The sequence below is a fragment of the Colias croceus genome, chromosome 3 (genome assembly GCF_905220415.1).
Source record: "Colias croceus chromosome 3, ilColCroc2.1".
NCBI lineage: Eukaryota > Metazoa > Arthropoda > Insecta > Lepidoptera > Pieridae > Colias > Colias croceus.
The window spans coordinates 9,957,523-9,981,402 of record NC_059539.1 but is presented as its reverse complement, the minus strand read 5'-3'; the positions used below and the strand labels follow the sequence as shown (position 1 = coordinate 9,981,402).

Genomic DNA, 23,880 nt, shown 5'->3' with positions numbered 1-23,880 from the left:
AGACGACAAGCAACAACCAAAAATTGCACAATAGCTGTTGTCAATCGTCTATTTCTTATTACGTAAAAGCAGACAACAAGCAGATAATCTGCCGTCAACAGTGCTGCCTCTGTCGAGCAACTGAAAAACTAAAAATGCAGTTGTCGCTAATGTAAAGTCAAAGGTTGCTTTGCAAGCGGTATTATCTATGACTTGTGACAGCAACACGACAGCAACAACTTAGCAATTCATCTGTTAAATATGCGACAGGTCTAATACTTGTTGTTGACTAGTTGCTGCTTGTGTTATCGTCACTAAAGTGTATAAAAACGCGAAATTACTCACAAATATAGTGTTTATTATTGATTGTTAACTAAGATCATCAAATATTTATAAATATAATTAAAATATATTGCGGTAAGTGTGCAAAATGTTTTAGGTTAAAAATTTTGATAAGTTTTCGAACATAATTGTAGCATTGTACCAATAAGGAGGTATTAAATTTTGTCGTCGCATACATTAATAATATCTTAATTTACGGTTTTATAAACAATGGCAAGAACATGTTTAATAATTAATAAATGTTAGAGGGAGAACTACGAGTGTCTGTGCTTGTTTATAAACATACGTAGTAGGTACCAACAGTTGCCACTTGATTGTGAGTGTCGCTGCTTTCCATACAAAATCAAGTGCATCGGTCGAAGAAAGCAGATGTTGTGCGACAGCGACGCAACTGCTTACATAATACGAATTTGTTTGACGTTTTGCGACCAGTCGCGAACCTGTCGCGCTGCTGTTGCGCGGTGGTCGTTATCTGCTGATTTTTAGCTAATAAGGCCGCGGCTGAGTCAGCGCGGGCACTCAGAATAAAAAGGATTTAAAATTTAGCCTATCTTATGTACCTACTTCCTAATAATGAAACAATTATAATTTGCGATAAACTCAAAAACTACCTATTGTACTTTGACTGTACCTACCTAAGTAAGTAAGTTAACCTATTGCACTGTTTTTCAATTTTCATTTTTTTCACCAATGACGCAGTTTTCGAGGAAGGTAATATTATTGCACTGTTTTTCAATTTTCATTTTTTTCACCAATGACGCAGTTTTCGAGGAAGGTAATATTATAATTTGTTAGGTTTTTACGTTTTACAACAAAAATAAACGAAACAAACATCGCCACGGTAAACGGTGGTTATCATAATATTAATATAATAACTCCTACGTACTTACGTACGAATTACTATTTTTGGATTATCCCGAATGAATTTTAGTAGTACGACTATTCTATAGACCAGCAAGCCCAGTAATTACATGTAATTATTATTAATTACGTGTGATATTATAAATTATAATATTTTAGACTTTTTGCTAGTTATGAAAATAATCACTTGAAAACATTTTTATAGTCTGTATTTTTTATCTGTGCGATGTGTATGTTGATGACGTTTTCCATCATATTGCGACTGAGACAGGAGTTTTTGTGAATTGTATTGAAAAGCAAATACCCGGCTAGAACCCGGGAGTTTCTTTGTGTATGGTGTGATTCAACAACTACATAAAGTATTAGTGTTAGTAAGAAAACATATTCGTCTTTTTTGATACTAACAATTTTAAAAGGATCACTAAATAGTGTTTCACCATGGCTCTTAGGCCCTATGTGCTATGCGTGTTGGTGTTTCTGATACCTATTCAAGGTTTCTATTTACCCGGTCTAGCTCCTGTGAACTATTGTAAAGCTGGCGAAGATAGTGGAAAATCTTGTAAGGTATGTTGGTGACATTTTAGATTATTTTTTATCAGCCAAATTTACAATTCTAAAACGTGTAACACGACATCCACCCTATTCTAACAAGCAGTTGAATAAACACCATATTTGTATGAAAATTAACGCTAAAACCTATGATACATTTTAATCACATTATGAGTAGCAAAGGATTTTACCATTATGAAAGAAGCTGAGCAAAAAATGTTACATGAGTTGTAGCGATATGAAGAATAATGTACATCATGAAAAATGTATGAGCTGTTAAGCGAATTTATATCAAATAATGTATTCAGATTCAGAAAGAATGTAGAAAAAAATGTTTTGCTCAAAAATTTTCCTTGATAGGTAAATTTAGATTAAAGGAAATGTTTCTTTTTCTTGTTCAAAATTTGGTATAATTTATATATATTCCGCTAGTTGGTACCTAATAATAGTTCTTATATGTAATGTCCTGTTTTCCAGAATGAAATTCCTCTGTACGTAAATAGACTAAACACAGAAGAATCAGTTATTCCATTTGAATACCACCACTTTGATTTCTGTCTCTCCGATGAAACCCAATCACCTGTGGAGAACCTCGGTCAAGTGGTGTTTGGAGAAAGGATTCGGCCGAGTCCATATAAAATCAACTTTTTAGAAAATGTTTCCTGTAAGGCTGTGTGCACAAGGAGTTACAAAGGTTCTGATCCGGAATCAATTAAAAAGTTGAACCTTTTGAAAATGGGAATGGCCCTATATTACCAACACCATTGGATCATTGATAATATGCCTGTTACTTGGTGCTATCTGGTGAATGAAGGTGGGAAGTCTTATTGCAGTACTGGTTTCCCTATGGGCTGTCAAGTGCGCAGAAACTTTGTGAGTAATCCTATTTTGTAATAACTTTACATTGTTTATTTGAGCATAATATATTCACAAAGATGTTTTTATGTAGGTTATAAATTAAACTACTGTACATACAATACATACTTTTTGCGATGCAAAAATAAGCATATCAGATATTTTGAAGCACTATCAAACTTTTATTGAACATTAAAGTATATTTAAAATCTAACACAAATAAACACATACATTACAAGTGTATGGGGCCATCCATTAATCACGTGATGTTTTTTTTTGGTATTTTTTGACCCCCCCTCCCCCTTGGTGATACGTGGTGAGGTTAATAAACGTTCAGAGGTAGACAGAAAGATTGCAGTTTGTTTTTGAATGACATAAAAATAATGAAAGATATGCGAAAAAGTTGTACGCGTTTGACTAAAAATAAATACATGTAACGCCGCTTTTCGGTTGAGTATCGCGCGCTTGTTTAAAAATAAATACACGTGATATTTACCCCCCCCTCCCCTTGTGATATTTCGTGATGTTTTGATGGACCCCTCCCCCTCTTTCAAGCCTCACATGATTAATGGACAGCCCCTATTGTGTAATAACGGATATTGTAGATTTTTTAATCATTAGTTCATAATTGATTTTTATAGTAAATGGTAATAGATAATCCTAATTAGATTTTGAACTATATTCCTGTATGAATTCTACATAATATGAGATACTATCAGATTCCATTAATAAAACTTCTTATCACATTTTTGTACAACATGAAATAATAAAACACTATGCTGATAACAAGATATTTATAAAGATAGTACTTTGCTACTATCTATATACAAATAATTTCAATCAGAAGAGCTTTCTTTGACAAGTATAAAAAATAATATAGAATTATATAAAATAATTTATTTTATGTCACATTATAAATTCATCATATTATTTAGTTAAGTTCTTTAATAGGTTTCTAAAAAATAAAACATTCCATAATATATTTTTTATAATTGTTAGGTATTCACAATGTTTTACCAGTTGAATTTTTTCCTGTTATCTATTTCTTTTGATTGAAATTATTTTGTGAAATTCTTCCAGTTTCTTTCATTTCAAATAAATGTCAGCTGAAATTATTGTAATTTAAAAAAATCATTCATAAGAACCATTTTTTATAAAAGTAGCCTAGAACATTTAAACTCAAACTCAAACATTTATTTATTCAATTAGACTTCTTTTAGAAGCACTTTTGAATTATCATTAGTTACATATTTTTAACATTTACCACCGATTCGGAAAGCAGCCTATCTATGGAGAAGAAGCGGAAAGAAACTCCATAGTTGCTCTTTTAACCAAAAATCTATTACATAATACAATGAATATAATGAATGTGTAGAAGGGTCAATTCTGTACATTGAAAATATTGATAAAATAAATAGCAGGGCTTGTTACTGGATCAATACAAAACCCAAATATGTGATTAAACATTTTTTTGTCTATCTGTCTGTCTGTATGTTCGGCATCACGTGAAAACTAACGGTTCGATTTAGATGAAACTTGGTATAATTATACCTTACTACCCTGGGCATAAAATGGGATACTTTTTATTCTGGAAAAATACGCAGAAAAAACGTAATCGTAATTTTTCTTAATTTATCCGCGCAGACACAATTCGCGGGCGGAAGCTAGTCTTAAAATATAATCTTCTATTCTAGGACACATGCACTCCAATAGTGAACACATCACCAAGCCAAGTTGGTGCCTACTTCCTGTTCAACCATGTGGACATCGAGATCACCTACCACAGTGGCGGGGAGGAAGAGTGGGGGGTCGGTTTTGGTGATAATGGCGGAAGGATTATATCTGTTAAGGTATTTAATTCTTATTATGAATAGAAACTTTTTAAATTGTTGATTTATTGATGACACTGAATTTAATGGAAGTATTTCTGATGAAAAATTTATTTATATTATCCCGTATATATAATTCCAAAGAGTTTCAAAAATATATCTCAATTTGTATAGTAAAAGCAAAAGTTAATATGTGGAAAAAACTTAAACCAATTTCTCAAGTCTGTGTACATATGATTTTCATATTTCCATCTTCGAAGTTTTTTTTTTCCTACTAGCATGTTTTTGTTTCTAATTATTGAAATACTTACCTCAATGATAAGAACCAACAAAAAATTTGTGATGCAATGACTGTATACAAAATTTAAAATGAGCCAAAATTATCATTATCAGTTAATTACCTATAATGTTGGCAATATTTTAGGAAATTAGCAATTTATTGATAGTACTTAGATCGATATTATTAGTCCAAAAATGTTGTTTCAACTTTCAAACTAATTGAAATTTATATTTATTGTATTGTAAGAAAAAAATGCATCATATGATAACCGTTTCCGTTTATTTTTCTTTATTTGGGATAAAACAGTTACACATTATAAGAAACAAAAGACACTTACAATAAAATTCACAAATGCACAACCAATAACATTATCCACAAATAAAGTATTTTATGCTTCCGTCCATTTCTGCAAAAAGTGACCTACATCTTATATTTTTACGTAGAAACCTATTTTAATATACCTGTAAAACTAATCAAAATGGTATTGGCTGTTATCTATAACACGGGAGTCATTATAATTTACATTAGAAAATTTGCCGGAAAAAAATGTTTTTTGTATTTACTAACATTCCTAAGCAGAAATCCAATGAACATATTTTTTAATTCAAAATACAAAGATTATTTAAAAATCTTTCTAGATAAAACCAGCGAGTATCAACCATCCAGACATACTCAAGCCGGACTGTTCAGTGCGAAATCCTTTGGAAGTTCCTAACTCGCTCACAGGAGATGAAAGCTTCAACATGGCATACACATATAGTGTTACCTTTATCAAGAACAATACGATCAAATGGTCCTCACGATGGGATTACATTCTCGAATCGATGCCGCAGACGAACATCCAGTGGTTTTCTATATTGAATTCACTTGTGATAGTTCTCTTTTTGAGTGGTATGGTTGCGATGATTCTGCTGCGAACACTGCATAAGGATATTGCGAGATACAATCAAATGGAGTGTGGCGAAGATGCGCAGGTAAAGTTCTCTGATTATGTATTTTGTTAAGTTACGTTGTTTTTGAATTTCGCTGATAAACACTGTACCCTACCTATATTTAAAATTATTATTAACAAATTGTAATTTTGCCTTCAAACTTGTCCCATAATATTTCTACATGCTGTGTATTTTATTTTTATTTGTACTTAAGTAAAACTTTAGTATATTAAATCATTGTTTTTTTTCCAAATCAGGAGGAATTCGGTTGGAAACTCGTCCACGGTGATGTGTTCAGACCTCCGCGTCGTGGTATGTTGCTTGCTGTGTTCCTTGGATCTGGCTCTCAGGTATATAACCTTTATTGATTCCCAGAATCCCATATTATGATTATTTTTATCTAGCCACTTTCCCCGGCTGTGCATGGGTTGATCCGACATAAAAAAGTTACCATGATGTCTTATAGCAGTAATTTTTCCTGTGTAAGAAAGGGAGTGCGCTAGACGATCTGTGTAGTGCTGTCGTTGTTCCACTGTGGAAATAATACTGCTTTCAGACATCATGTTAAAAAATATTAAAGAAAGTTTGAAACGATCTAAATATAAAACTAGCGGTCCGCCCCGGCTTCGCCCGTGGTACATATTTCGCAATAAAAGGTAATGCTCTTTCTCTGGGTCTAAAGATTGTCTGTGGCAAATTTCATCAAAATCGGTCCAGTAGTTTATGAGCCTATTCATTACAATCAAACAAATAAACAAAGTTTTCCTCTTTATAATATTATTTTAGTGTAGATAAATACATAATATAACCATATATGTATATATTTTAATTTCCCCATAATTCCAGGTATTCGGTATGACCCTAGTGACGCTAGCGTTTGCTTGCCTCGGTTTCCTATCTCCTGCGAATCGTGGAGCTCTCATGACATGTGCGTTAGTTGTGTGGGTTCTGCTTGGAGCCGCAGCTGGTTACGTTAGCGCGAGGATATATAAGAGCTTTGGAGGGAGACGTTGGAAGAGTAACATCCTGCTTACGTCTATGGTGTGTCCTGGGTGAGTTTTGTAATGTGAAAAATCAGTTTAAAATAAATAATGATACTAACTGGACCTCTGTCTTGCACATAGAAATATATAGTACAAATTTTTTCCACTTTTAAATATTCCAAAAAATTAAATTTTAAAAAGAAAATTTACTTCCATTGTTATCTTCGTACAATTTAGAAAATAGTTTTACAAACCGACTTTTGGCTGATTGGTGAGCTGTGTTTTTGAACAATTTCAAGTCAATTTATTTTTTTGCAGGGTGGTATTCTCGATATTCTTCATCCTGAACCTGGTGCTGTGGGGCAAAGGCTCTTCAGCCGCGATCCCGTTCTCGACCCTCGTGGCTCTGTTGGCTCTGTGGTTCGGCGTGTCTGTGCCGCTCACGTTTATTGGTGCTTACTTCGGATTTAGGAAACGGGTAAGTCATGTTTACGTGATACTAACTTTTCGCTCCGGCTTCACACGGTTTCTTGTAAGTTTAAAATTGATTAAATTATAAAATTATCGCAACACGTCCTGACTTTTGTAATTTATTTAGAAAGACTCTATAATGTAATATTGAGATGTAATGTAAATTAAATAAAACAAGATTTTTGATAGGCATACATGTATTTGATTAAATATTGCTATTAATTAAAATATCCCATACAACAATCAGTAACTAAATTAATCTCCCAAAAGGACTTAAGTCAATATGTAAAATAAAGTTAGTATCTCATGTTTTGTTTAAATACTTAAAAACAACCATTGAAATCACATTTTTATAGCCTTATTCTTCTCATTTTCTATAATTTTTAATTTGCAGATTCTCGACCACCCCGTGCGAACAAACCAAATACCGCGACAGATCCCAGAGCAGTCGTTGTATACACAACCTATTCCTGGCATCATTATGGGCGGAGTCCTGCCGTTTGGATGTATCTTCATACAGCTGTTCTTTATCCTCAACTCTTTGTGGTCTAGTCAGGTATGTTTATTATTTTGGTATTTTAGTTTTAAAGCATTCAATACTTTTTACAGATAAATTTAAATAACACGGTCTTACCAACAAAAAGTTAAACAATGGATAAATTTCTACCATTTTCTACCATAGCTTAGTCCTGCTCTTGCTCACACGAAACGTAGTTAGACCGTTATAATATAGTGTGCCTATAATAGCACAGTACGAAAGTTGCTTCTGAAAATCTCAAACAGGAAGACCTGCATTCTGGAAATGTTATAACTAGACTAAACGAAAATATAACATCGATATTTAAGTGCATGCACGGCAATGGTTCACAAACACTTCTAAATTTGGGAATATTAAAGAGTATATCCTAGTCATTATTGGATTGCAAAAATTTTGCAGATGTACTACATGTTCGGTTTCCTGTTCCTCGTGTTCGTGATCCTCGTAATCACTTGCTCGGAGACGACCATCCTGCTCTGCTACTTCCACCTGTGCGCGGAGGACTACCACTGGTGGTGGAGAGCCTTCCTCAGCTCGGGCTCCACCGCTGGCTACCTCTTCATCTACTGCTGCCACTACTTCGTCACCAAACTGAACATTGAAGATGCCGTCTCCACTTTCCTGTACTTCGGCTACACCATCATCATGGTCTTCCTGTTCTTCCTCCTCACCGGCACCATCGGCTTCATGGCCTGCTTCTGGTTCGTCAGGAAGATATACAGTGTTGTTAAGGTCGACTAGATTAAGTGTGCAAATAAATGTGAGCTTTGTTCGTTTGACAGTATGGTTTTTATTCGCGTGAGTCGTTTGGCCCAAGACTTACATGTGGTTGTGTGCACATGGATGAACAAGTGTTGGTTTAAAACTACGCATAATTGTTCATGTTTTAGTGTGTTTCTCTCGTTTTCTTGGACACTAAGCTGCTGATTATTGTTAATCCATATGGAAAGTATTTTATATCAAAGGAGTTGGTCAATTTTATTATCTCTGTGATTATGAAGAATAGAAACCGAACAACTTTAAATGAAATTCGTGTAAATTTGTTTCAGTATTTTTAAAATCATAATTTAGTATTTTACATACATTGTGTCAAAAATATAATATGACGTATATGTATTAAATTCGTCTCACACAACGACACGTCGAAACAACAATTTTTAAAGGAAATTTATGCTGTAATCAGCTGCAAGTGAAGAAAACACTACACCTTCCGACATCTTTACACATACCTGGGAGTGTAAGTAACAGATACAGGTAATAATGTATAGAAATGGATTACCCGCAATAAAAACGAGTTACATCACCACTTTTGTATGTGAATGTTCGAAATTACACATTATATAGTATTTATATGTATAACTAATGATTAAATTATTATAATTGTCCATGGGAATGCGACGCTCTGGCGCGCTAGTCTTTAAAAACTTCGTTAGTCGTACATTTTATTATACATAAGATCGCCATTGTAAATAAAGTGAATGGGTAGAAAACAATGAATTCGTTAAAATTGAGAATTATTTTATTTTGCACAATTACATTTTTTTATTTATAAAGTTCTACTAGTTTATAGGTAGTACTTAATTGGAAAACATCGATTCGAAATTTCAAGATTTAGCGTAAATCGGTATTTGATTTTTTATTTTATTATAATTATATAGAATACATTAATGATTAACGACCTGACAAGTGTTATGCATTTAGTTCATTAATTAATATAGTACATTACTTATTCTTGTTATAATTCGTTTATAATTAAATAATTATTAATATGTTTGTTATCTTCAATTTTTCTGTCGTCGTTAAATTACTGAGATCCAAAACGTATTAAAAAAATTCGGGGTGGAGAGCCTGTTTATACCCCATTGTTAAGTCTAAGGTAACAAACATAATTATTAGTCAGGTCTCATATTAGATAATTATCAATTATATTTTAAAAAAATAGCACGGCGAATATCTTGAAACGTTACGTACGTACCTCTGGCATTAGTCTAATCACAGGTAGACAAAAAAAGCTCTAAATTGTTTGGAGAATCAGCATGTAGTATAAATCAATCGTGCACCTATAGATGTTTTTTTCGTGTTAGCAAAAGGGCACTTTCATTGATTGAGGTAAATATCAATGTTCCTATGATTTATGACTAGAAAGTTCTGATTGACCATGTAAATTCTGAGTAGAATTAACATATGTATGTAGAAACGCAATACATATAAATACGTGTAAAGATTTAACTTTTTAGTATTAAAATCTTGATGTTTGATTGGCCATAGGAAATTCGACAAGCTATTTATTACATTAACTATTTATAGCATCGATTTTTTTATTTATATCTTTAATTTACATTACTGTGTGTATAATTAAGATAGTTGGAAATGCTTCATATAATTGAAGAATATGTAAACAATAAATTGACTATTTTAAAATTGCGTTTTATTATTGCTTGTAATACAAGTATTAGTATAGTAAGTACTATTAGTAATTAGTATAAATAGTGACGAAAAAACATGCATTCTAATTATTTTCTGAATTATTGTCTGTGTAGCTGCCTAATCACTGTCGCTACTTTCGGAAAGCTCAGCTTGATCCTTAGGTAACATAGACTTCTTTTTGGTAAATTTCCGTTTTCTATCAATTTTAGTTTTTCTAAAAACTTCGATAGCTTTCAGCTTATTTTCTAGCATACTCTGTTTAACTTTTTCGCGCTGAGGGATGATTTCCTGGCACTTATCAGTCTTTGGAATAATAATACTAAAATCAGTCTTATTCTCGACAACCGTTGCCACTTCCACAACTTTGCTTATATGATTTATTTCATCGTTTTTAACCAGCTTTCTTTTGCTCTTATTTTTGTTGGGTTGTTTGTTAGACTCTGGGGGTGGTAGCATTTCTTCATTTAGTGTATCTGAATTTGGATCCAGTTTTTGAATAGCAGCCTTAACTCTTTTGCTCACTTGTGCATCTATACAATCAAATTCTGTTTTGCGTTTAAAATAGTCGTGAACAGTTTTTTGTGTCTTTCTCTCGAGTAATCTTTTTAAAACGGGGTTAATGATTTCATCTAGTTTGTTTTGTGACCACCCAAATTTCTTTTTTGTGTAATCTCGTAATATAGTTATATCTATTTCGCCCCAGGTAAACTTCTCGTCGCTTTTCTCCACATTGGGTTCAAGATATGCTTGAACAACCTATAAATAAAATACTTTATAAACATGATTGACAGGTTGGCTTAGTTGGTAGCAACCCTGCCAGAGGCATGCTTCTAAGCCAGAGGTCGTGGATTCGGTTCCCATCCAGGGCAAATATTTTAGTGTTGAACATCAATGTTTACTCTGTGTCTGGGTGTTATTTTTTATTTAAAATTATATATGTATATTCCATAACACAAGCAAAATGCTTAGTGTGGGATCCAGATCGTGCCATGTGTTAAACATGTCCTGAAATATTTATTTATTATATGTATTTATGTTCTTTTTCACACATTTGATTAAATAAAATGAATTACTTACCCTCACACTAGGAAAGTCATCATTGAGAGTAACATTCTTTAATTTATTCTTAAGGCTTATATTATCTGTGCGTCTTCCAGCTCTCACCCATTGCTTGAATTCTTGGAGACCAGTCACTAATTCTTGGTAACGAGCTTCCTTTAAAGTTTCGTTTATAACTTTTTTCTTGTTAAATGGAAATGACGCAAGAATTTCGATAGCTGTTACAGGACCTACACCCGTCACTCCTGTGGTATAATCACTGCCGACTAAAAGCGCAAATAGAATCAGCTGTTCCCTAGTAAGATCTGAAAATATAGTTTCACTAATATAGACTCAGATTAAACATTTTGCAGGTACAAAAAAAAACAAATATTAAACAAGACTTACTAAAGGACTTCTCTATTTTTTCACTTAAAAATTGAAGAACATGTTTCTTTTGATTAAAGAAGTTTTTGTATACTGTTTTTCCTCCAAATAGCCATATGTCACTATCATCAGTTATGGTACCGTCAGTAAGTTTTGCTGCCTCTAGAAATGCACACTGTGCTTCTGCCTCCATGGGCGCAACAACATAAGGTATACCGAAAATCTGAAGTAGTTCCTGCGCTTCTTGCGTCATTTGTTCCGATATATTCCTTCCTATTCGATCGAGTCGTCCTTTTTCTTGCAATAACATTTCTTCTTCTTTATCTACTTCCGTCTCCATAGTCTGCAATTGTTCTTTCGATATAGGCTCTCTTATTGGTTTTTCTTTTGAAGGTTCAACATTCAATTTAGGTTCTATTGGAAGGTTTTCAGATTTTGATGAGGATGCATTAATTTTAATATTATCTTCAGTTAATTCCTTACGTTCTTTATTTTCAATACATTCCTGTACTGCACTATCCTTTACTTGTATATTATTATCAATAATCTCCCCAGGATCTTGTACAAAATCTTTTTTATCATCAAGGGTTTCCTTATTTTTGTTAATGTTATCCTTTGTATCTTTTATTAGCAATTCCTTATCTGGTATTTCTGCTATTTCCTTTTTGTTCACTTTTTTATTCATAGATTGGGTTTTTGCAATATCTATTATATTATTTGATTGACCTTTATCATCTTCAAAAACATCAGCAAAAATATCATCTTCTATTTGTTCATTCATGTTTAATGTTAGTTGAACAACAGGTTTGGGAGGCTTAGTTTCAGTTTCAGAAACCTCTTCAAATTCATCATCACTTGACGAGGATAGTTTGGAATCAAAATTTATGCTGTCATTTATACTTGGAAATTCTTCTGTTGTTGTATCTAAATTAATTATTTCATCATTAGTTGTTTCAACGCAAACAACTGATGTATTAATTTCATTATTGGAAATATTTTTATCAGCTTCAGGTTCAGATTTATTCGTGTTTATAATAATTGCAGAATCGTTGTTTGCCACATTAGATTGGTTTGACATATTATTGCCAAAATCTTCCTCATTTGTTAAATCTACTTTGTATTCAATTATTGAGTTTTCTTGATTCAATTCGTGTATAATGTCGTCCACATTTTTCTCACTTGTTTTATCCTTCTTTTTGCCCTTTGTTGATACAATTTCATCAATTGCCTTATGTGTAAAATCGCTGTATTGCATAATGTACGCTTTAGCAGTTGATACAGTTGGTGGTGCAAAGTCATCATCATCTGATGCATCAGAATGTTCTGAATCTGTTAAAAATGATGTCCATGATTCATCGCCTTTTGAAGTGGAGGCAGTTGCTGAAGTGCCAGGTTCATCCACACATTCTAAAGACATTTTAATGGCTTTCTGCAAGTCATCTTCCAACTCATCATTTTTTTCATTTTCTATGGTACTATTATTCTCATTGGGTATTGAATCTGTATTTTGAAAATCCTTAAGTGCTTCTTGCTCTTTTAATTTCTTTGCTTCAGCTAAAGTTTGTTTGACATTATTTATTAGCAAAAAACGTGTTGTTTTATCGGATGCAATACGACGGGTCGGCAGTTCCTCAATTTTAGTATCAATACCTTCTTCATTAAGTAGTGCTTCTAAATCATTGAAAGACATTCCAACATCACCCATTTCTTTTTCAGTTTCTTCAATACACTCTTGAACCTTTCTTCTCTTTAATAACCTTTGCATCTAAAAGAGACAGAGAAAGGGAGAGAAAATATTATAATATAGCTAATAAAATAGTTCTATAATGTTCACTGTATCTCATATAAAAGCAAAAACCATAAAAAAGAACTCACTTGAAAATCTGAAAAATTATCACTTTTCTTTGGTAATGTGTGTAATTTACCCCAGGAATTCATCTTTCTAGTTTCCTTCAATTCTATCAAAAGATCATATTTCTCTTTTACTGGCATATTTTTAAAGTTCTCTGATTCAAGGTCAACTGTGTGTAAATCCACCGTAGATGCACTTGAACTTTCATCTTCATCGGATCTGTTAATAATTATTATCATTGAGTTGAAATTATAAATTCTGGTAAAGCATATAAATTGTGCAAAGTTCTAAATCTACGATATAAGTTGATTAACAAAACACATACTCGGTATCAGTTTCCTCCTCTCTTTGAGGCATTGCTGGCAATTTGAATAAGTCATCATCATTTTGTGGTGCATTACTTTTCTTTGGTGATATTTGTTTGCCCAATAATGCTCCTATTGCAGTTTTTTTACCTATCAGGAGGGCTAGTTCTCGTTTTAAACGTTCTGATTCCGAGTTGTACTTTGACTTGTTAACTTGTCTTTTGGCCTAAAATTATTTATGTAATAATTATCTTGAAATGTAACAAGCTAAACTAAATAACCCTTAAATAGAACTTACAATTGTTTGTCGTTTTAAATTTGGGATCCCACCATCAAAAACAAATATAGGTTTTATTCTAAAATATAATAATTTACATAAGCGCTGAAATAATCCCATAAGATGTGCATTTGGAAGTGGAGCTCCCTTTGCATCTTGATATCCTTTCACCATCTGATGTAACCATATTGAAATATCTGTTAAATAGTAAAAATAAGAATGAAATGTATGAAAACTTAATGTATAAAATATAGAGTCTGATGACTAATGTTTTGGATATTTTGCATACCGACGGCTAAAACTTTATTTTCTAATGTTTCAATCGGTACAGGTTTGCCTGTAGGTTCTATAAGTCGCCACAGCCCAGTAACTCCCATTGCGTGTGATTATTGAAAAAGATTTTTTGTTTTAAACTAATGTATATTAGTGTACATAACAAAGGTCGTTTCCCACGAGATCTCCGGTCAATCGTTGATCTCTTCCTCACACACCGCAACCTTTTCGCTTCGTGAACTCAATGTATTTATAACGCACACAACAACAATACGAAATGATGTTGTTTGCTACTGGAGCATTCGTAAGTGTTCGGTTCACTACATACAATATCAAATGTTTTACTACGCCGCGACGCCCACTCTTTCCCACACTTTATTTTCTCACGCCCCATGCGTAACCCCACATCCTATGACCGCCTGTCTGTCAGTCGGCACGCCAAAGCCGACGAATCTCGTATCATTCAACTTTACTCGCGCGCGTGCAATTGACAACACGTTTGCTGTTTGCAGCACATCCCTCCGTGTCTATGCTATCGCTTGACAGTTCGCGTTACCAGCGTTGTCGTATTTATACTTGAATAAACAGAACGTTTTGCAAACATTTTCTAAATTTTGTTGTTATTATTTAACGAGTTAACATTTTAATAATCTTCACAGATGTTTAGAAAATTAATTACAACAACTAGTTCTATACAAAGTTATTCTGAAAATGTTTCATAGGAACAGGTGTTTTTGAAAGAAGTGAGTGTTATAGTTCCCATCGTAATTATTTATTTATAGTGTTGTGAATAGCAAAAAGTGTATCGATCGTGTGATCATTAGACTCCCCCAACATAACAGAAAGTGGTATCGTTGTTGTAGAATTTAACAAAGGTTGAAAAATTGCATTTGAAGAGACGCTACCGGTCTGTCAGGATTATGTTTACGCTATGAGCTTTAGCTTCAGATCAGTGTTTTCGCAGAGATAGTAGGAAAGGGCCTATGCTTTGTGGTCGTCTTTTTGGGTCCAGAACGTAATGAAGTGTAAATTGAGGTGAGAGTGAGCCGTGGCTAGTATGCCACACCAGTACGGCGCGGGCGCGGGTGGCATGGGCGGGGGCCCACCGTCGCCGCCACCGCAGCACGGCGCGCTGTACCCGCGCTATGCCGCCGCCGCAGGCCCCGGCGCCGGCGCCTACCGCCCCGAGGAGAGACGTCTCACGAGAGAGGCCATGGAACGCTACCTCAGAGATCGCTCCGACATGGTGGTGGTCATCTTACACGCTAAGGTAGCACAAAAATCCTACGGCAACGAGAAGAGGTTTTTCTGTCCGCCCCCTTGTATCTATCTCTTTGGAGATGGTTGGAGACTGAGACGTGAAAGAATGCTGCGTGAGGGTGAGACCGAGCAAGCCTCACAATTGTGTGCATTCATTGGTATAGGCAATTCGGACCAGGATATGCAACAACTAGATCTTAATAATGGCAAACAATATTGTGCTGCCAAAACATTGTACATATCAGACTCAGATAAGAGAAAACATTTTATGTTATCAGTAAAGATGTTTTACGGCAACGGCCATGACATTGGTATTTTTAATAGTAAGAGAATAAAAGTAATTTCTAAGCCTTCTAAGAAGAAACAGTCATTAAAGAATGCTGATTTATGTATAGCAAGTGGAACGAAAGTTGCATTATTTAATAGATTAAGATCACAGACTGTTTCTACGAGGTATCTTCATGTGGAGAATGGTAATTTCCATGCTTCATCAACTCAGTGGGGTGCTTTTACTATACACCTCTTGGATGACAATGAGAGTGAGTCTGAGGAATTTGCAGTGAGAGATGGCTATGTCCACTACGGGTCCACAGTGAAACTTGTTTGCTCAGTGACTGGCATGGCATTACCACGGCTTATTATAAGAAAGGTAAATCAGGTTATTCTTTACCTACCATACCTTTAATCAAGACTTTTCATCTTTCTTTTAAACTATAAGATATTACAAAAATCTGTTAATTCCAGGCCATTTCTTTAATAATTGATTTTGATTGGGATAACAAAATGAATAACTTATTTTTTCCTCTACATAAAATATAATGGGAGCAATAATAGCCCATTAATATTAAGTTTTATAGCATTAAAACACTTTATAAATTTATCAACTTAAGTATTATAACATAAATCAAATAATATTCACTCTTTTCATAAAAATCTTATATAAAAGTTCATCTATTTCTAAAACAATCATTTTCTAGGTGGATAAACAAATGGCACTATTAGAAGCTGACGACCCTGTATCACAGCTGCACAAATGCGCATTTTACATGAAGGACACAGAACGGATGTACCTCTGCCTCTCGCAGGAGAGGATCATTCAGTTCCAAGCCACTCCTTGCCCGAAGGAACCTAATAAAGAAATGATCAATGATGGAGCTTGTTGGACTATTATATCTACGGATAAGGCTGAATATCAGTTCTATGAAGGAATGGGGCCAGTGAGGTTAGTGTCTAATTTATATCTAATAAAGAATCAAATATAGAATTGGTATTCATATCCTTTTATTCAACATATCAATAATGTGTGTAAGTTGCTCATAAAAGTGGATAAGTTTGCTAAACCAAATTAAAGTTTTTACATACATATAGTTGGTACATTTCTATGAAAGAAAAATTATCCATTTATATCTGTCTAGCCTTGATAGCTTATTAATTCAAATATAATCCTATTATAACCATCCGTTTTGCATGATCACTTAGACATCTTAATAACAAGCTTTAATTTGTATAATATGGATATTGGGTATGCACAATAATAGATCTCCTCTCGACCTCTTAAAATTTCCCTTTTTATTTTAAATTTATTAACATAAATTACATGTTTAAAGACATATTTAACTAAAACATAGGATTGCTACATACATAATATATATATCACTACAAAGTATAAAACAAAGTCGCTTTCTCTGTCCTTATGTCCCTATGTCCTTTGTATGCTTAAATCTTTAAAACTACGCAACGGATTTTGATGCGATTTTTTTTAATAGATAGAGTGATTCAAGAGGAAGGTTTTAGTATATAATTTATTAGGTTTTAGACAAAGCGGGCGAAGCCGCGGGTGGTATGCTAGTTTACCTATAAGCTAAAACGACTAACAAAGGAATTTGCAAGTAGATTCAGGTACATCTATCTAAAATGAAAACTCCATAACAAAGGTATTCACGTCAATATAAGTCCATACAGCATCATTATCAACCCTGCGCTTCGGTAAATAGTCGTAATGATACCATAGCAGTCAGGGGGAGGGGAGATCGCTACTCAATTGCGATGACTTGCTATCAAAAGTTAAACATTTCTTACTCGCACGTCAATATATCGCCCCTAAATTTTAACTCATTCAATGTGGCTCATATTTGGCTATTGTCCGCTATGAAACTCTACAGTCATTGCATCATAGTTTTGTTATAGATTGAATTGCTATATTTTGAATTATTTTACAGATTATATCAGATAATACTGCAAATTGTTGGAAAGTACTTAACTGATTCGAACAAAAAAAAAGTTATTAAATCCACTTGCTTTAATCATTTTAATCGTAAAAAATAAAAATATGAATAGGTGTAGGTGTACTAAATTCAGCTTCACATTAACACCGCGGTTTCATTCGAGGACAAAGCCACGGAAAAAGTATTTCTTCCATTACCTTACTTATATTTAAAAAAAAATTAGTGAATGGGTCTGGGTCATCTCAGTCTCATTCCAAATTTAAAATTGCAATCACAAAAACTACCCCTTCGAAAGTTGCGCGTGCGCTACTTTTTAATACTATGAAGTTTGAGGAATTATAATAAACACGTACCTATACAAAATAATATAAAAAAATCATACAAGTAAACTAAACGTAACTAAATTCTCATAAGAAAGGGCTAAATACTATATGACCAGTTACCACTTAATGACATGCTATTTGAGCCTCGAGAAGTCGTGTCAATCATTACGCCATCATAGTAAATTGGAGGTTTAAAGGTTCTCAATAACAGTTAGATCGTTAGCCGACACAAAGATAATGTTTCTGTCCTAAATGATTAATGTGAAGTAATGAGTACTAGATAAAACACAAATTATGTGTGTATTGCTAAAAATAATAATCTTAGGTAGTTATTTATAGATTGATAGATAAAATTCATATAAGTACGAAGATAAGAAGGAAATAATTATCTACTAAAATAGAAATTCAGAATATGAGAGACCTTGTTGAGTGCTTAAGCTTAGATGCTAGCTCTACAAAATATTAAATTATAACTAACTCTGGCACATTAGTGGGCTTCGTTATTTTTAATACTTATTTGTAAACAAATCAATAATAATTGTACTATGTGGTTAGTTACCTAATAAGAATTTGCAATTTTCAGTCATATGACATTGAATAGCTACTTCGTGGCCTCTTCATTTCTTCCATGTGAATAGTATCTTTTTATTTAATTTAGTTAAATAAATAAGTTATTTTAAATTAACATTACCACAATACATTAACGAAAACCGCACATAATCAAAAAAACAAAGATATACATTATTATTGTTTGAGTTTCACAAAATCCTCCTTCTCAATAACGTAGTTTTATGCTGGTGAAAAAATATTCATGATCGGAGCAATAGGTACTTCCGTAGATAATCGCCTAAAGCTTACTAAGTTTGAAACTTTTCGTATATTTATAAAATATCAGTATTAGTTTAGATTAATCCATAATAGACGTCGCACATCACTTCAATCATGTCTCCCAAAAATAAAAATAGCACATCATTCATGTACTAAATCATTCCTGTCATAGGTCGCCAGTAACGCCCGTGCCTCTAGTCCACTCATTAAACTTGAACGGCGGTGGAGACGTAGCGATGCTAGAGCTTGCTGGGGACAACTTTACGCCATCTCTGCAAGTCTGGTTCGGGGACGTGGAAGCTGAGACCATGTACAGGTGTGCGGAGTCGATGCTCTGCGTGGTGCCGGATATATCGCAATTTAGGGGACAGTGGCTGTGGGTCCGGCAGCCTACTCAGGTGAGTGACTGTACCAAAGTTTTATTATAAAAGGTAGAAGTATAAAATTGAAGTTTTTGATAGTGATAGAACACTGAATAAGGACTACGATTTCTTGAGTGAAATTCCATTGATTACGCGGAGACTTACAATATGCCAGAATTGGATCGGCAATTATTGTTTTCGTTTTAAATACATTTTAGAGATATTACGTTCTCGATACTTTTATGAATGCATGGAATAAAAATTTCGATCATGTAGAAGTCCGATAGAGAAAATAAGAATTTTATATTTCACGAGACTATCCAAAGTTTTAGATCAGATCAATTATTTTAAAAAGTGCACTAGGTCACATGAGAAATATCCTATCTCCAGGTGCCCGTATCCCTAGTGCGGAACGACGGTATAATATACGCAACGGGTCTAACATTCACGTACACCCCTGAACCTGGCCCTCGGCCGATCTGCCCGCCGGTCGATGACGTCATGCGACCAGAACAATGGCATCACGATGCTCACAACAGCCACAGATTACCAGACAACAGCCTCCAATAGCCAACACACTGCAGGTTGGATAGTGACAACCTGCAGTGATCGCCTCTGTGACCTCCAAAGAATACGTACGTTCTAGCGGACCGGCGAGTGATCTGCGCGCATTGATGGTGACAACAGCTAGACTCACAATCGCCAATTTAAAAGTCGAAAATGTCCGAGCAGAGTTGTAAAATTCATTCAAATTAACACCTTATACCTAAGTAGTAAGGTTCAAAGTGTGCGGTACACATTCATTACAAAACTATGCCTACTAGACGAATAGGCAGAGCTTTGCATCGGACAATTTTTGAGTGTGATCGTGAGTCTAGTTTTTTTATTCTTCGTCAATATCTACGTTAGGGTATCGCGCGATTTTTATAAGGATTTTTAAGGGTTCTGTTGAATGTATGTTTATTAATGATGCTCAATTTGTTTTATCATTTGATGCGCATTGTTGATATTTTCGGATACGATTTCAATAACACTGATTATATTTATAAATAGCTGCTTGCCTCGAAAATATCACTTGTAAATCTCCTATTAGCTGTGACAATATTATTAGCGGCTCCTACGTCCGTGTAAGCGGCTGGATACATGTGAACATCTTGACATTCACGTGGTATCACAACTATTAATCTAAAATATTTGCTTTTAATTCGTTTATCTTTAATATCAAGAGATCGTTTAGATTTCGATTTGCATTTAAAGTAATAATTGTTTTCGGTCAACGTTTGCGGAGTCTCAACATTTTTTATTTATTTACATACACCATGGGAATGGTTTTAAACAATTGAATTGTGATATTTATATGTACACCACTATTAATTAAACGAATTTAATTTTAATATTATCTAGTGGTGTATTCGCAATAAACCGAGATAAGTGAACTGTTACAAATTTATGTTTGTTGTGTTTTTATCAGCCTGGGAAAATGCTTTAGTTTTGTTGTTCATGTCCGTTTATATGCGGCTCAAAGAACAGATTCGGAACATTATTTGTATGTGTAATGTATTTTTTTTTATAGAGACCCAGTGCAAGTTTGGTCTTTACTTTTCCCCGTATTTTAACTGATTTTATTCATGACACAATACTTTATTTTAAAAGAATTAGGAATCTTATAAATTTCAATTATTGTAAACAAATAATAGTAGTAAATAATAAAGGTGAATAAATACTACATATACGTTAGAAATTGTTATTTTAATACTGATGTCCACAAAAAATGGTAAGCTTTATAAATTGTAATGTAAACGATAAAGTTGTGAACCTAATAACTAGGTTTGAGATTATAACACCAAAACGCTTCTAAAATAAGTTTCTTATAGTATCGAAACAATGTATTATAATAAGTAAGATTTGATTACATTTGTCAATTTCATTTAGAAGTTTATATGCGTATTTCGTACCAAGAACATTTTTGTAATCATTATTGTTTTAATCGATCAGGGTATCAATAGGATCAAACGGTATTATTATGTAATTGTTACCGTCTCGGTATACCTACAGGAAAGTCAATTTTATTAAGGGCTGATTTTTCAATCCTCGGTTAAAACTTATTCGTCGAATAACGTATTAAACTGCCATTTCAAAATGTATTCTTATTGCATGCAATTAACAGTTTACAAGTGTCATTTTAATATTATCGTGTAATACTTTATTGGATGGGTAAGTTTTAACCAGGGATTGAAAAATCGGCCCTAAAAATACCATAGATGTTCAACAACTGAAAAAAGACCATACATTCCTATTTGTCAAATTTACAGATACGCACACGGATTATTTAAATTTAATGTAATTTATAGTTAAGAACCAAAGTAGCATAAAATTATCTATTTCAATGTGATAATTTTCTTATCAATTACATTTAAAACTACGCGTACTTTTAATATATTAGAGCGAGTCCCAAACAAGTTTCTTGTAAGATTTTTGAAGTCAATAATTTTTACTGTTATGTATTAGTCTATGGGGTAATTGACACGAGATTAAACGAGTTATATTTTATTTATGTGAAGGCAAATGTTCAGCTTCGCTCTACATAATTTGGTTTCACTTTTGAATGGTCAACGCTCATTGCATTTCTTTTTATAGATTAGATTTCCCATTCATCAAAATTTTGAAAAAATAATTGTACATTATTTACACGCTGATAATGTCTTTCATGACTACTATGAGAAGTTTGTATTTTCTGGTTGTTGTAAAGACGAACACATCTGTTAGGCGCGTAGTATCCATTGTATGTATGTATATTTCCGAGATACTAATGAACAATGTAGTTAATTAAGCTAGATGTAGTGCATAGTACATTATCTAGACGGATATATATTTATTGTACTGATAAAATTTTTACAAAATTTGCTAATAACGATATTTATATTATAAGAGCGTGATTTTGAACATTCCAAGTGGAAAGTTTTATAAGAAGTACAAAATATATAAATATTTTTGTAGGAAAAGACGTTTAAATAATGTGATTACCTTTAATTTGTGACTATGGAGAAATTGGTATTAATTGGCGCACTTGAATCCGTCGATGTTATTGGTTTATCGATATTTCTTTACCTTTTGGTATTTGAGTCATGATTCAGAAATATTACTGTCATTTTGAAACATGAATATTTTAATAAATCTGAATTTAAACAATTCCGTTTTTTATTACATGCAAATCCTTAATCACCAACATCATTTACATTATATTATTTACGTGTTATCATTAAATTTAATATAGGTACATTAAAAAAACACGTATTTACATATACATATTTTTGAACAAAATTAGCGTGATTAGAATGTTCCCACGGTAAGTATTATCTTAAATATGATATTAATTTAATGTAAGTAGGGTCAAGTGTAATTAGCCGATTATGAATCAGAGTTAATCAAGGAATCAGTGCTGTGGGAACGTCTTGGAATCGTCTTCACATGATAAAAACGTCTTCCCCACATAGCGTTCTGCACTGCTGGCTCTGACCTCTGATAATTATCACAAGTTTATAGCGACTCGCTATTGTCTGAGATTTTGAATTATAAACAGATTTACATTTTATTATGTTCCTCGAACGGCGCTAATGGTGAGAAGATGCAGTTATTAATTGATATTTAAGAGGAAAGCCAACGTTTTGGTGATTATTGTTCAAGTAGAGAAATGCTATCGTATGATAATTCGAACTATTAATTATCTAAACTGTTCATAAGTTTATGTTAAATGTATATACAAGTGAATGGAAATTGATTGGTTTTATTTATGTTTATTATTACAATGCAGTCTGTCGTGATTACCATAAAAATTCATCAATAATTGCTGACATACCTACCGATAGTTGAAATAGTTTGGTGCAATTCTTATTATAGATTTAATTAAGGATTTAATAAATATCTGTAGATACGTTTTCAATTTAGATGCATATTGCTTTTCCATGCAATTTATAAATAGTAAATGCATAAGTAAAAAATAATCTTAAATTAGAATAATAGTACCTACGCAATTTAAATATTTAAAGTACCTAATCATAAATGTTGACCGCCTCCTTGGTACAGTGCTTGACGCGTGAGCGTAGCACCGATGGGTCCTGGGTTCGATTCCCGGTGGAGAGAAAAAAAATGTCTCGCTCTGGTATCTGGTATGACACAGAAGGCTGATCACCTACAGACTTGTCCCTAAAGAAAATCGATTAGTGAAACAGATGTAGGTATGTGTTACCCTAGTAGACGGGGTGGTCCCATAAGGGATTTCACTTATCATAAATGTGAATGACAATTTGATGCTGTTACGAGGTGAGTAACTACATGGTTCAATTTATGATTTTTGCATTTTTGCAATTTCACCACTGGTTATTAAAACAGCCTCTAAGAATTTTTACTAGTTTCAAATATAGGAAGACATTATTTTATATTCACTTAATTAATACTACCTATAATACCAAATCCTATACAACTACAAGGTTTCTTATCAATTATCACTACTAGTAGATACTAACAACATATCGTTGAAAGTTGTCACCTTTAAGTTGAAAAAAAATATATAAGTATTGCTATATTTATATTTTTTGGTTTTTATGGCATTCAAATGCTTTATAAATATAAATTTATAAAGAATAGAAAAAATTCGATCACGAGGCGGGACTTGAACCCGCATCCTTCGCGCCATTCCGGGGCGGA

General features: G+C 33.3%; 3 protein-coding genes across 4 annotated transcripts; 2 read left to right on the top strand and 1 right to left on the bottom strand.

Moving 5' to 3' along the window:
- The first annotated feature begins 1,431 nt into the window (after window positions 1-1,431).
- LOC123706433 (transmembrane 9 superfamily member 2) lies at window positions 1,432-10,040 on the top strand. Its single transcript, XM_045655703.1, has 9 exons — window positions 1,432-1,746; window positions 2,209-2,604; window positions 4,281-4,436; window positions 5,334-5,669; window positions 5,885-5,977; window positions 6,474-6,679; window positions 6,929-7,088; window positions 7,476-7,637; window positions 8,019-10,040. Exons 1-9 carry the CDS (start codon window positions 1,621-1,623, stop codon window positions 8,358-8,360), a joined length of 1,977 nt encoding a protein of 658 aa, XP_045511659.1. The 5' UTR covers window positions 1,432-1,620; the 3' UTR covers window positions 8,361-10,040.
- Window positions 10,026-14,673, bottom strand: LOC123706432 (DNA repair protein UVH3). 2 transcript variants are annotated; one of them, XM_045655701.1, is made up of 7 exons: window positions 14,195-14,673; window positions 13,927-14,102; window positions 13,649-13,854; window positions 13,347-13,542; window positions 11,493-13,236; window positions 11,124-11,410; window positions 10,026-10,802 (listed from the first exon to the last, which is right to left on the bottom strand). In XM_045655701.1, exons 1-7 carry the CDS (start codon window positions 14,280-14,282, stop codon window positions 10,164-10,166), a joined length of 3,336 nt encoding a protein of 1,111 aa, XP_045511657.1. In that variant the 5' UTR covers window positions 14,283-14,673; the 3' UTR covers window positions 10,026-10,163. The 2 variants fall into 2 exon arrangements, with proteins under 2 accessions (XP_045511657.1, XP_045511658.1); XM_045655702.1 differs by lacking the exons at window positions 13,649-13,854; window positions 14,195-14,673 and having other exon boundaries at window positions 13,927-14,044.
- On the top strand, window positions 14,629-22,365 carry LOC123706434 (suppressor of hairless protein). The gene is made up of 4 exons (XM_045655705.1): window positions 14,629-16,087; window positions 16,416-16,660; window positions 18,987-19,212; window positions 19,567-22,365. The coding sequence occupies exons 1-4, from the start codon at window positions 15,236-15,238 to the stop codon at window positions 19,744-19,746; spliced, it is 1,503 nt and encodes a 500-aa protein (XP_045511661.1). The 5' UTR covers window positions 14,629-15,235; the 3' UTR covers window positions 19,747-22,365.
- The last annotated feature ends 1,515 nt before the right edge of the window (window positions 22,366-23,880 follow it).

Coding starts and splice junctions, on each gene's coding strand:
- LOC123706433 (XM_045655703.1), top strand. CDS start 1,621: ATGGCTCTTAGGCCCTATGTGCTATGCGTGTTGGTGTTTCTGATACCT. Junction 1,747..2,208: donor ATAGTGGAAAATCTTGTAAG/GTATGTTGGTGA, acceptor CCTGTTTTCCAG/AATGAAATTCCTCTGTACGT. Junction 4,437..5,333: donor GAAGGATTATATCTGTTAAG/GTATTTAATTCT, acceptor AAATCTTTCTAG/ATAAAACCAGCGAGTATCAA.
- LOC123706432 (XM_045655701.1), bottom strand. CDS start 14,282: ATGGGAGTTACTGGGCTGTGGCGACTTATAGAACCTACAGGCAAACCT. Junction 13,855..13,926: donor ATTTAAAACGACAAACAATT/GTAAGTTCTATT, acceptor AAATAATTTTAG/GCCAAAAGACAAGTTAACAA. Junction 13,543..13,648: donor GAGGAGGAAACTGATACCGA/GTATGTGTTTTG, acceptor AATTATTAACAG/ATCCGATGAAGATGAAAGTT.
- LOC123706434 (XM_045655705.1), top strand. CDS start 15,236: ATGCCACACCAGTACGGCGCGGGCGCGGGTGGCATGGGCGGGGGCCCA. Junction 16,088..16,415: donor CACGGCTTATTATAAGAAAG/GTAAATCAGGTT, acceptor ATCATTTTCTAG/GTGGATAAACAAATGGCACT. Junction 16,661..18,986: donor GAAGGAATGGGGCCAGTGAG/GTTAGTGTCTAA, acceptor TTCCTGTCATAG/GTCGCCAGTAACGCCCGTGC.